Raw genomic sequence first — 12597 nt, 5'->3', positions numbered from 1 at the left:
TTACTGCTCTTCCACCGCAGTGCTGCCACTGCCCACAAATGGGATTTCTTCTCTCTCCATCTTCCCCAGAACAAGATGGTGCTTCTCCATGTTTATGACACACTGTAGAGAACAAGTGCCTTTAGTAAAGAGGGAAAACTGCAATTTGAAGTGGCCCCAGCTCTCCCAGAAAGGGGAAAATCCCTTCTGGGAAATCCCTACCTTCAGAGCTTTCAGTGTCTGCAGCCCAAGGGAGAAGGGTTTTTCACTGTCTTCTGAAAAATAGGAACATTCAGAGTTATCCATTCAAAATGTTCTCCCACACTTTCTGTCAGTGACTTCATCCTTCCTTCATAGCTGCTCTGCTAAACAAACCCCTGTTTATAAAGGGACTCAGTTACAGTTCTGGGCTCCCTGGTTCAAGGATGGGGAACTGCTTGAGAGGGTACAGCAAAGGGCTATGAAGATGATTAGGGGGCTAGAACACCTCTTGTATGAAGAAAGGCTGAGGGAGTTGCAGCTTTTTAGCCTAGATAAGAAAGGCTGAGGTGGGGATCTTATTAATCCATATAAACACTCAAATAGTGGGTGTCAGGAGGATGGGGTCAGACACTTTTTCAGTGGTGTCCAGTGGCAGAACAAGAGATAATGCCACAAACTTGAACATAGGAAGTTCTATTCCAAAGGTGAGGAGGATCTTCTTTATTTTGAGGATGGTGGAGCACTGGAATGGGTTGCCCAGATTGGTGCTAGAGTCTCCATCTCTGGAGTCACTGAAACCCTCCTCGACACCATCCTGTGCAACCTGCTCTAGGTGAACCTGCTCTGGCAAGGGGGTTGAAATAGATGATCTCCAGAGGTCCCTTCCAACCCCTACCATTCTGTGAGTTACTCCAGAGGGTAACAGGATCAAACAAGGACAAGCAAATGGGCCTGCAAGAAGAGACAGTGATCACTCCATTGGCATGGCAGAACATGAGTCTGGTGTCCCAGCAGAGTCCTGCTGAACACACCCTTTCTCCATGTGAAGGACCGAACAGGGACTTTTGCTGCCAAAAAAAGCACAGCATTTTGGGTTTTTTTTTAACATGTTTCTGAAGGTTCATTTTTCCCTGGGGGTATGAGGGAGCAGAGCCCAGCCCATGCCCAGAGGACACACTCACACTCACCCACAACGAGCACAGCACACTCCACGGGCACTGCTCCCACTGTGAGGGCGAGGCACTCGATCTGGCCAATCACCTTCACCTTGCAGGGCAATGAAACCGTCTCATCTTCACCAGGGAGTGCTCCAAGATGCTCCTTTAACCTGGGCATTGGAAACACTTCTGACATGAAACAGTCATGGTTCTGCTGCTCCAGCAAGGACCAAATGGTGTTTGGAGAATACTTGCACCTGAAGCACTCTTAGCTTGCTTGTGTTTCCATGCCATCATTGGAAAGCTGCTCTCTCAGCAGGTTTTCTGTGCTGCTCTGCATACAGCCAGCAGGCTACACGCACCTCAGACCACAGCATGACCCACGATACAGCCCCAGGGCCATGTCAGCCATTGCCTCAGCCAGAGCTCCTTACTGGATTTTGGTTTTTACCTGAGTAATCTTTTTTCCTCTATATTTCCTCAAGACCTGGGAAAGCTAAAATTGCTTCTAATGCTATGTGGTTGTAGGGAAGGGATAATCCACTCCAGCACCCACCAGTGGAGCCGCTAACACTGTGGACCCATGGCTCATAGCTGGAGCAGCACACCCAATCCATGGTGCTTCTTCTGGGTATATTCAGAGTAAATGGGAACAGGTCAAACACATTCAGCCCAGAAAATGAAAAAAGGGTGTCAGGATTATTTCAGATAGTGTTGTTTTTCCTATCTAAGCCCCATGAACTAGTCTAACAACACTGATTAATTATTTATCTTCAGTTTCTCTTTTAAACTGAATAAGAATCTAATAGAAAGACAGTTTGAGCCAGCAACCTCTCCCTCAGATAAAAGCTGTATTGCTTTTTGGCTACTTGAGGCAGCTTTCTGCTGAGCTGCATTGCAGCAGTGTGTGTGTCTGTCTGTCTGTTTATCTGTCTGTCTGATCGTCCATCCTGGCAGGGACCAGCCCATCTCAGAGGCAGAGGCCCCAGGACTGATGTGGGGATTGCACTTGATATTTAGCAGAGGTAAAAGAACCAGGAGAGGTAGCAAAGAGAAGCTGGAGCCCCTCTGCCATCCCTCTTAGGGACTGACCTTAAAAAGCAGCATGAACATCGCAAGTAGTTGTTCATGAGTTCCTTGGCCCTGAGCTGGCTTTACTTTGGCTGAAAACCAGAGTGGCTTTTTTGGGTGCAGTCAGCTTCAACAGCCACTCAAGGGATCCGTGTGACGTGGTCTTTGGCTGTGGTCTTTGTTCCCCTGCATTTGTCCCCACCACAGGGCATAGGCTGCAGGGCTGGGGCCAGGACCTGAACAAAGCCAAGATACAGCTGGAGATGGCTCCTCATTCTGGCACCCACTGACCTGGATGGTTTTTCCAGGTGTGACTAGGACTGCAGAAAGGCTGCAGGGCCAGGGCCAGAGTAAAGCTACCGCCAAGGGAGTGGTGCATCACAGCTGATACTGACCCAAGGATGGATCGATAGCATGTGGGCAACGCATGGCTGAAAGCTGGCCGGGGAACTGCAGCGATGTGAGGAGAACCACGGAAGCAGTGACACATCTGGGAGAGGGGTTTGAAAGTGAAAAGTCCTCAGCAGTGGGCAGTGACCAGAGCTGCTCCCAGAACAGCTGCACCCACTCCTCTGCAGGGTATTTCTCGTGCCATGGCAGCCTGTGAGCTAAGCCCATTGCTCTGCCCAGAGGCGAGGGAAGATCTCCAGCGGCATCATGACAAGACACACAAAGATTTTTAAGGAGAGGAAGAACTGTCTGTGCCTCAGGCACACACACAGACACCCTGCTTTTAGTCACTGAGCTGTGGGGGCCCTCCTGCCCTGGCAGGAACAAAGCCAACTGGCCTAGCATGCCTCTACCCCGCTGCTTTCCAGGGCTGGATTTAAACAAAATCTGTGTTTTATCACTGCCACACGTGCTGGACTGCTTTGAAGCAAAACATCCTGGAGCAGTGCCTGCTGTCACACAGGACCTACCACAGCGACAGCAGAGCAAGCCAGGCATCCAAGCCCTCGTTCTAAGGCACTTTGTTCTTCTCACTTTAGCTTTTGTCCGCACAGACACAAACAGCAAAGGAGCTGTGGGAGCTGCTTGCAAGGTAGGCCTGCCTGCTGCCTGGGCTGGCAGTGCCAGGGGGATGGGCTGTTACTCTGGCCATGCTGTCTGTCTCCACACACGATGTGGCTCCAGCACACCCTGGGGTCCCACTTAGCAGGAACTGAAGCTTGCTCATTGCTGATAAGTAACACTGAGGAGGATCGTGAGCCTTCTAACTGCAGCTGTCTGGCTGATGGCTACAAAAGTGGTCTCATTCAAATCAGGAAGAAATCCCCTGAGAGCAGAAACTGGGTCTAAGCTATTTCTTCATCATTCTTTGAAAGGCAGGACTGCCCAAGTAGGCTGGTGCTGCAAAACCTATGCAGGACACACATGAGTAACACAGAGAGTAGACAAAATGTCTCAGAGCATTGCTGTGCTATTCAGATGGATTAAGGAACCAGAAAGCATCTTGCAAGATGAAACCCCTCCAAATGCACCGTTATCATCCCTAAGCAGGCTGAGCAGCTCCACTGCTTGTGGCAAGTTTGTAGTTAGCACTGCCACCTCCCAGCCAGTAAACACTATTGTGCAAAGTTATTACTGTCTGGACAGAAAACAGGCACCATTCATTCAGGCTCATGCAGTGGTGCTCTGGGAGCCACTGGAATTGCCTTTTGCATAATCACCGCAAGTCAGCAATAAAAAGCTATGACTCCATGGGAAAAAAAAGTGCCCAAATCTCCTTGATACCCTGTGAGCTGATGCCTGATCCTGCTCCTGGGAGATCAGCCAGTGTTTTGCTGCACATGGCCTGGAGTCAGCTCTCTAACACTACATAAATACATTTCCTTTCCCTTCATCAAGGAGAAATTTCTTATTGGGAGCAGCATGAGACACCACGTTTTGAGCACATGCATGTGCACAGCCACAGAGCTGCTCTACACCCATGCTGAGGCTAGCAGGAGCATGTCTAGCAGCCAGCTAGACTCCCAGCTCTGAGGCAGGGACCTGCAGGGCTGGGCTGACCAAGCTCCATGCCTGCCTGGGGGACACAGAAGGATGGGCATGGGGGTGAGGTGTTTGGGGCAGTGGTGGTTCAGCCATTACACAAGACACTGAATGGACACAATCCTCTGAAGGGATTTACTCAGAACTGAATAGGTCAGTGCAAGAGGGGTTCTATTGCAGGTCCCTGCAAGGACATTTAAATATAAGCCAGGTTGTAACTGGAGGCTCAGGGGTCTTCCTGGGCACAGGCCATAGCAGGCCCTTCCAGACTGGCCATGACTGGCATGAGCAAAATCCAAGATCAAGGGGCTGTCAAGTGCCACAAGGTCCCCCCCCCAAAACAGAAATCCAGCTGGATATTTACCCTAGCTTGTCCAGACAGGCAGATGACATGAAATTGTGCTGTGAGCCAGTGTCCACCACAGCCTTCAGCTCCTTCCCTGCACACTGTAAGAGGAAGCAGAGATGGGAGGGGGTGCATGGGATGCAAGAGGAGCACAGAGTGTCCAGGATCTACACTCTGCACATAGTCCCCATCAAAAAGCCAACATTTCCTCATGCTAGCCCATCCCTGCTCCACCACACATCCAGTGCCCACAGGGCATCATCTTGTCCAACCCAGGCACCCAAAAGTTGGCTCTTTAGCTGCGTTTCTAGTAAGGTGGTGCCACTAAACAACATGGTGTTGGATCCTGAGTCTCTTCCAGCAGCGTTTGCCCCTGCAAAAGAACAGAGGGGGCAGCTCCAGGCAGGAGGGGATATTTTGGAGAGCAGGAAATACAAAAGAGCATAGGGGTAAGGAGGAGAGATGTGAAATTACTCACTCCTGGAGAAAGAAAAGAGTGACACAAATAAGCTGTGAGCACAGGGATTCACCAGGGATAATTACCCCACAGCATTTTGGCATGCTGCCCCAGCCTGGCTACTCCCCCTGCCCTGATATCCAAGGGAAGACATCGATCAGATTAGTTTTCCCTGGGATACCCAGGTGGGCATCTGTGCCACAGCAGCCTTGAGCTGCAGAGGGAGAGCATCTCCACATCATTGACAGCCCCACTGGAGCACAGCCCCAGTCTGGAAACACGGAGAACAAGAGCACAGCCTGAGGCTGTCAGAAATAAAACTGGGGGAGAAAACCCCATGAGGGAGGGACTGTTACCTGGCAGCTCACCACAATGAGCTCCTCCTCATCCTCCTCTTTCCCTGAGCTGCCCAGTTTGGTCTGACTGAGCTTGTTGGTCTGTGCTGAGGCATCACTCTTGGGAGTCCAGCTTCCTCGACTGCTTCGGAATTTGGATAAATTTGTCTCCATCAGGCGCTTCTGCAGGATATTGTGTGGTTGCTTTAAGAAATAACACACAGAAGAGCAGGGTGAAGCCAGAGGAAAGCCATGAAGTGACCTGCATCACCAGCCAGCTTGTGGTGCCTGTGGGCCAGCACTGCCTCATGGGTGGGATGCCCTGAAGCCTCTCTCTCTAATTCCCAGATGGTGTGTACTCTTCCTAGCCTACATCTGTTTGCTCTTTTGCCAGCTCTGGCTTAGAATAAAGGTAACTACTTTGTACTGGCAAGGGAATAATCCTGTCAAGATATTAACCAAAATTCAGAGGGATGCTTTTCTTTTTCCGAACTCGTTCAAGATTTTATTTCATTTAGGAATCAAAATAAATCAGGCTTTTCCAAACTGTGTTTCAGCCATAATTGTCTTCATCTGTTGATAAGGACGTCAGGAATTCTGCAGTGATGTGAAAAATGAAGAGGTAACAAATTACCTTCCCAATTACATGCACCACCTAAGTATGAAAAAGGCACATGGACTTACTGACGTTTCTGGCTGTGATGGTTTGTAAATGCAATGAATATGTACAAATATACAAAATTCACAACATTTATTTACAAATATACACAATCAACAGAAAAACACAACCAATCTCCCTTTGCTTCCCCCCAAGGGGACCCTCCCAAAGGGGTCTCCCTCTCCCAGGAGCTTCCCCCCAGACCCCCCTGGACAGAGAAGCAGAGTTAGTTAAGCAGAAAGTTGTTAACTTAGCTGCCAAGGTCAGTGTGTTATCTTCAGCCAGAAGAGAAGAAGAAACAGCAGCCAGACAGCCCAGCAACTGCCCCCACTGCCGAACGCAGAATGTGCAGAGTGCCTACTTTGTTTTGGGTAATAGTTCTTAAACATTTCTATCTATCCAATGGAAGTGTTTAGAACAATCGTTATTTTGCTTTCTTACACCCAATAGTGACTTATTTACATTCTTTCACTTTCTCTGTTCTGAACTTTGCAAGGAAAAAATTAAAAAGACAGTTTCAAACCATCACACTGGCACAGGAAATACACTTCCCAGCTTCCACCCATGGCAATGCTCTTTGCATGAATCAACCCAGAAATGAAGAAGCTGTTTAGGGTGTCAGTGCCTTGGCATAACTACAAGAACAGAGCTACAGATGGTGTCTATCGTCAGACTTGGTCTGGTCTTTAGATCAGAACCTGGTCTAAAATTGTTCTGCATCTTGCTTTCCTCTGTATTTGTACTTGGCTGCTAAGGGTCAGTAAATGGGACCAGTCCTGGGTGCCACACCATGGGAGGGAGAGGAGAAGAGGGGAAGAGGTAAGATCATCTGAGGTAGATAGGCATTCTTCTGAGAACCCCTGAACAATTCATAAAGTAGCTTCTCACTGTCTCTGTCGTTCCCATTTGCTCTGTGAGAAGCATGTTGCCTCTCAAAATCTCCTCCAACTGCTTTTCCAAAAGCCTTTTAATGCTTACTGTTCATCACAGACAGATGCTCATACTCTGCTGGAGGTGAAATGACTCTGCTTGATTATCTGCTCACTTCTCTGCCTGGTTAGTCTCCACTCCCATTACTGCCCTTTCCTTCTGATTTTAATTGTCCACAGTGAGACCTTGTTACTGGCCTATCCCTGAATTTTTGCATTCATATTTAGTATGCCTGTGTCTGCAGAGACAGCTAAACCAGTAAACCTCCTCATCTTGAGAGAATTTCAATGGGATCAGGATCACTTTGAAAACCCCAGGCATGGTTCCCTGAGCTGGCCAGGTCACACCTGCCAGCACTCACAAAAGGCTAACGCAGCTGGGCATCACCCTGAAATAACTGCAACCACGTTAGTGCTTCAGATCCTGCTGTAAGCATAACATGGGCCATTAAACTGGACCTGGCTGATGAGATCTGGTAGATGCAACCAATAAACAGTGGTCACTGAGACACATAATCTCCTTTTTTTTTCCCCCCTGCTTCTCACTGCTCTTCTGTATACAACCTGTGACTTGAAAGGAAATAAAATTTCATGACCAATTTTAGTTGCAGCTGCTATATCTGACCAGCACATCCTGTGTAAAGGCAGTAGTGTAGCCATGCTCCCAGTGATGGGGAGAGATCAGATCCAACATTGTGCTACCCCCTTCACACACAGAAAGTCACTACAATGCTCCAGCATTACTCTGGTGACCACCACTTTCCCAATGAGACTGAACAGCAAAACCCAGTGTATTACTTAGCTAGATGAAAGGCAGGAAGGTTGGTTCCACTAGTCTAGTAATGGACTCTCTGATGAGGGATGAGCCAATCAGTTTGGAAGCAAGGGCTCCCTTACATGAGTCAGAAACCACAGGTGCATACTCAGCACTGTGATCACCTCCAAGGCTCCTCATCCAAGCAAAAACGCAAGCCAGGGTTTGCTGACAGTGGATGGCAAGTCCTTCTTACCCTTTATGTTTGCCTGAACTCAGGCACACACCTGGTGGACTAACTCTTCACAGCATAAAAAAAGTAAATACAAATGAGGGGAATAGGGGACTGGAGCAGTAGAGGAGTACAGTTCCCAGCTGGCCAGAAGATAGCTGTCACACAGTTGTTATCAGCTCACCTTAGCCAGGACCAAGAAAAAATTCTGAATGGCATCATCTAGGACAGTCTGAGTGCTCTTCTGATCTGTCTGGCCTCAATCATGTTGCCAAATACCTTTGAAAGAAGAAGCTGGAGAAGAACAAGCCACCAGCACACTTATCATTGCTATTTTAACTGCCATCTACCCTTGATTTAAACCTAAATTTCTCACAGTAAGTTCTCCTGTGGATCATTAACCAGTTACATATGTGGTTTTTCTCAGGCCCTGGTTTGAAGAGTCGTATGTGAGATCCTTCACCAAAAGGACAAAGAGTCAAACTCAGCAAGCACAAGTTACCACCACAAACAGGACTCTCTTTTGTTGATGCTTGCTCTTCTGAAAGCTGCAGCAAATCCTGCCTTTGGGGAGATAAATGTTGCTTACGTTGTGCTCCAGTACAGAAATAAACTAGCAGGAGGGGGCTTAAAAGGCTCCCTGCAGCACCATCCTGTCTCAGGCTATTAATTAGTTTGCTTTAACTTGTATTTCCCATGACTTCTGTGTGCAACAGAGTGAGGGATGTTAGTCATGGAGATGACTCAATGATGGATATGTACTTGATAAACAGATAATGTGCCCGGGGACGTTTCCAAATGCACATTTTCCTGGAACACTGCAAGCAAATCATGTCTGGAAGGGAGGCAGAGGAGGAAAACCTCCCCATGATAGTGATGGGGAAGGCAGCTGTGTACTCCCTCCAGAGTGGGCTGGCCACACAGCCAGGGCTGGTGTTTGAAGTAACCCTGACTACCTGGTTGTGTAATGCTGTGCTTTGCACAAAACTGTTGGAAGTATTATTATTAAAAAAATGAAATGTTACATACTACCATGTGTGAAGTGCCAAGAATTAGTTATTTCCTAGTACCATTCAACACAATATAAAAATCACACACCTGGATTTTCCATCCCTGACACTTTGCAAAAACCTATAACCCCTAAAAAGGTCACAGCCAAAACCTAAAATAAGTCAGTGGAAATAGCAGCTCTTGCTAAACTTATTTACCACTGTCTGTCAAAACCACAAATGATTCTGTTCAGTTTTGCCTGTCTCTTATTTATAAGCAAGTGCATCACTGCAGCTTGCAGTATCCATCTCTGGCATGTTTCCAGATACTTTGGCTTCAAGATCTGGGCATAACAAGACACATCAACAACAGTTTCACTGAGGTAAGTCAGGAAAGATGCCAGGTCCTCCTCTCTTCAAACCCATCTCAGAAGGTTTTCCCTCTCCTCTGTACCTAGGCAGTAGAAGATAAGTTTTAACACGCCAGCAGAGCTCATCCCAGGAAATAACAGATTTCTCTCTCTTTCCCCCCATCCTTCATTCAAATTCTCCTCTGGTACCAGCAGCCTGTGCTCACAGGCTGTCAGCACCAGTTACAGGGGGTTGAGGTGGGAAATGAGATGCTCCCTGATCTCTTGCACCCCTGCATGCCAGCCTGCAGCTAGGGCTCTGACCAAAACACCGCACTTAATATCAATGTTTTCTACATTTACACCAAGACTCAACAAACTCTGGGGAGTGCACAAAGGAAAGGGGGCAAACAAGAAGGCTGTACCAGCTACAGGAGCAGGGGATGGGGCACAAGGGCACCCAGAGCTGCACTGAGGACCCAGGAAGATCAAGAGCATTTTGAGGGGGAAATGCTTTGGGGTTTTTGTTATTTGTTACAATTTCTAACTTTGTTTCCCAGCTTGTAAAGTGATTCGGGACTGTTTCAGACAAAGCTCCTCTGAACGGGTCCAGCAGCTCTCAGGCAAGGGTGAAAAGGCAGAATGTGAAGAGTGTCAACAGCCAGCACGCCCTGCCCAGGTCAGGCTGGGGGTCACAGTTATGGGGTCAGGAAGCCCATATCCCAACCAATAACCATCTTATGCCAAATTTTTGGGGTTTGGGGAAGAGGTTAATAGTGAGGCATTCAACCAAAACCATTTCTATTCAGGATGTCCAGTCCTACACTTGCCAAGAACAATGTATGCTATCCTATAGCCTGGTCTTATACTAGGCAAACAAAGGGGAATTCATAAAGGGAGTGAGGCGCTGCAGGAGTTTGGTCCAACCCAGAATACACTGAAAAATACTGAAGGCTTAACATAGATAATTACATCAAACGTGCTTACAGCGGGCATCACCAGGAGAGATGTTTCAAGAGCCAGGAGGATAGCAGCATAGCCACCCTCGTGACCTGCTGCTGCCTCGCTGTGTGCAGCACCCCCTGCACTGCAGCCAAAAGGAAGGGAAGATCTCTCTCCCAAATCAGAGTGATCGCTGCCCTGGACAAAGACATCTGATGCCCTTGGGCCTCCTGACCACACACCTCAATGCCTCTGGACCTGGACCTCTCGGTTTGGGGACATGCCAAGGTGGGGTCCCACATATCAGAGGCTTTTGGTTCTTCTCCAGTCTCAGAGATACATGTTCTCCTGCTCCTTCTGGGGACAACTCTTGCGACATCCAGCCAGCCACAGCACCATGCTGGGCCCTCCTGAAGCAATGCTCACTGCTGTCCCAGCTGTGTGCAGTGTGAGCATGGCAGAGACGTCAGCTGCAACGTGACCCATTGCAACAACTCTGAAATTCATGGCACCTTCTCTGGGGCTGCAGAGACAGGAATGAGCATATGCCAGTGCTGCTGCTTTGGGCACTTCCCATATGTCCCGTGGGGCAGCAGACTGTGGCCAAGGTGAGTCCTAGCTACATATGTCTAGCTGCAATGTGGTGTGGTGTGGGAACAAGTTGGTTTTGGAGTGGGGTGGCACACACCAGCTCAGTTCTCACTCCATCCTTGCCCAGAGACCCACCACAGCCAGGGTAGGCAGAGTGCTTCTGGTATGACAGACCTCCTTTTAGTACTTGGAGAGGATCAGGAGCTGTGGACCTCCCCAGGGCTTCATCACACTCCTGGAGAGAGCTCCTCCACATGTCATTGCCTCACAGGGACTGTGGGTGCAGCAGGGATGATGCTGCAGCCACGACTCAGCTGGCACAGGCACAAAACTGGGGTGACATTTCTGTGACCAGGGCCATGGCAAGGACCCCCATGCTCTGTGCCCTTGGTGCTGGGGCCAAACCTGCAAGGACAAGGACTTCAGTGCTCAGTGCCCCCAATTCCTGCTACCTGTTGCCTCTCTCACTTGGCCAGAGCAGAAAGCCCTGTCATCAGGGTCTCAGTCCCACATGCTGTGGATTGCTGAGCCATGACATGAGGTTTAGACCCTGCAGATAACAATAATTCCTACATCATGCTCTGAAAGGCACTTTGTAGCTCTCTCACAGGGAGCTGCTATTCAGTGGTGACCAGAGAAGCTCCTTCCAATGCATTCCCTGGGGAGAAGCTTTACTCCCTATAACTGCAAAACATTTGAGATGTCAAAAACATCACCTCCGTGCACACTGCTGAGAACAGCCAACTCATTGCACTCATTTCAGCCAGGCAGAGCCAAGCCCAGACTAGCTGAGTAGGAAAGCTGTAACAGAACACAACTATCCCACTGAAAATAGAGATCCACTTTTATCAATAAACCTGCACCAAGCCTTGGAAAAAGCAGAGTGAGAGTGTGTGTGTGTGTGTGTGTGTGTTAGAAAGTGCAAGATTTATGAAACAATTGGGCATAAAATGTAAGGATGAGCTTTCCTTGGTAGGATATATTTTCTAGATTTTGCTCCTTGCATGAGAACTTCTGATTTTATATTTCAGCATCATTTCCCATTAGAGAAAAATCAAACATTTTTGCACATCAATATACAGAAATGCTCTCCAGCCACTGGATGTGAGGAAGAATGTTGTATGTGAGCTACAGGATCACATGGATCATTGCATATGTAAATGTTTAAAACCTAGAATTATGTATCTTCATTTTAAACCCCCATAGCTGCATAAGCCTTTATCAAAGCCTAACCTTTGGCAGTTTTATGATTTGAAGTTCTAGCAGCTGCACTTTATAGGATCTTGTTCACATACATGGATCACAGACAAACATATGTGCATATATGTATTATATGAAGCCATTTTGCTTTGCTTTACTTTGATTCAGAAAGGATTTGTACTGATAACAGTACAAAATGTAAATGTAAAACACCTTAGCTTTTAGATCCGAGTGCCAGACATCAGAATGCACCTACCAGCAAAAAGCAGCCCTGGTGATAACTAGCATAATTTATCTACTCTCTACCTTTTACATACAGATGACTCAGTTTTTGAAATTGATTTCCACAAGCAAGCAACCTTTCCTCCTAACAGAAAAATAGCGCACACACACACACACAAAAGATACTGCCCTACCAGCTTCTTAAGTCCCCTTCCAGTAAACATAATAAAGCCTTACAGTATCTTTTGAAGTCCCCAGCTTCTTCAGCCCATCCAGAGGGAGGAGATCTGCAGAATCCTTGTGAATAAACTGAACCGCCTGCTTCATCCTCCTCTGCTGCCGGAGAGATGCCGCTTCCCTGATCTCCACTTCCTTTCTGCTCGGCTCTGTCAGGACACCCGAATAAAACAT

General features: G+C 47.9%; 1 protein-coding gene across 1 annotated transcript; it reads right to left on the bottom strand.

The window, feature by feature from the left end:
• On the bottom strand, positions 1–12597 carry NRIP3 (nuclear receptor interacting protein 3). The gene is made up of 6 exons (XM_054390753.1): positions 12424–12597; positions 5341–5523; positions 4546–4628; positions 1149–1288; positions 202–254; positions 1–102 (listed from the first exon to the last, which is right to left on the bottom strand). The coding sequence occupies exons 1-6, from the start codon at positions 12595–12597 to the stop codon at positions 1–3; spliced, it is 735 nt and encodes a 244-aa protein (XP_054246728.1).

This window comes from Indicator indicator, chromosome 21 (genome assembly GCF_027791375.1).
Source record: "Indicator indicator isolate 239-I01 chromosome 21, UM_Iind_1.1, whole genome shotgun sequence".
Lineage (NCBI taxonomy): Eukaryota > Metazoa > Chordata > Aves > Piciformes > Indicatoridae > Indicator > Indicator indicator.
This window is presented reverse-complemented; position numbering and strand designations above follow the sequence as displayed.

Bases quoted from the DNA above. Each gene is read 5' to 3' on its own strand.
- NRIP3 (XM_054390753.1), bottom strand. From the start codon at position 12,597: ATGTTTTATTCGGGTGTCCTGACAGAGCCGAGCAGAAAGGAAGTGGAG. The intron at 4,629-5,340 runs GTAACAGTCCCT...TTCCTCTTACAG, and splicing joins TCATTGTGGTGAGCTGCCAG to TGTGCAGGGAAGGAGCTGAA. The intron at 1,289-4,545 runs GTAAATATCCAG...TCCAATGCCCAG, and splicing joins GCCTGTCTGGACAAGCTAGG to GTTAAAGGAGCATCTTGGAG.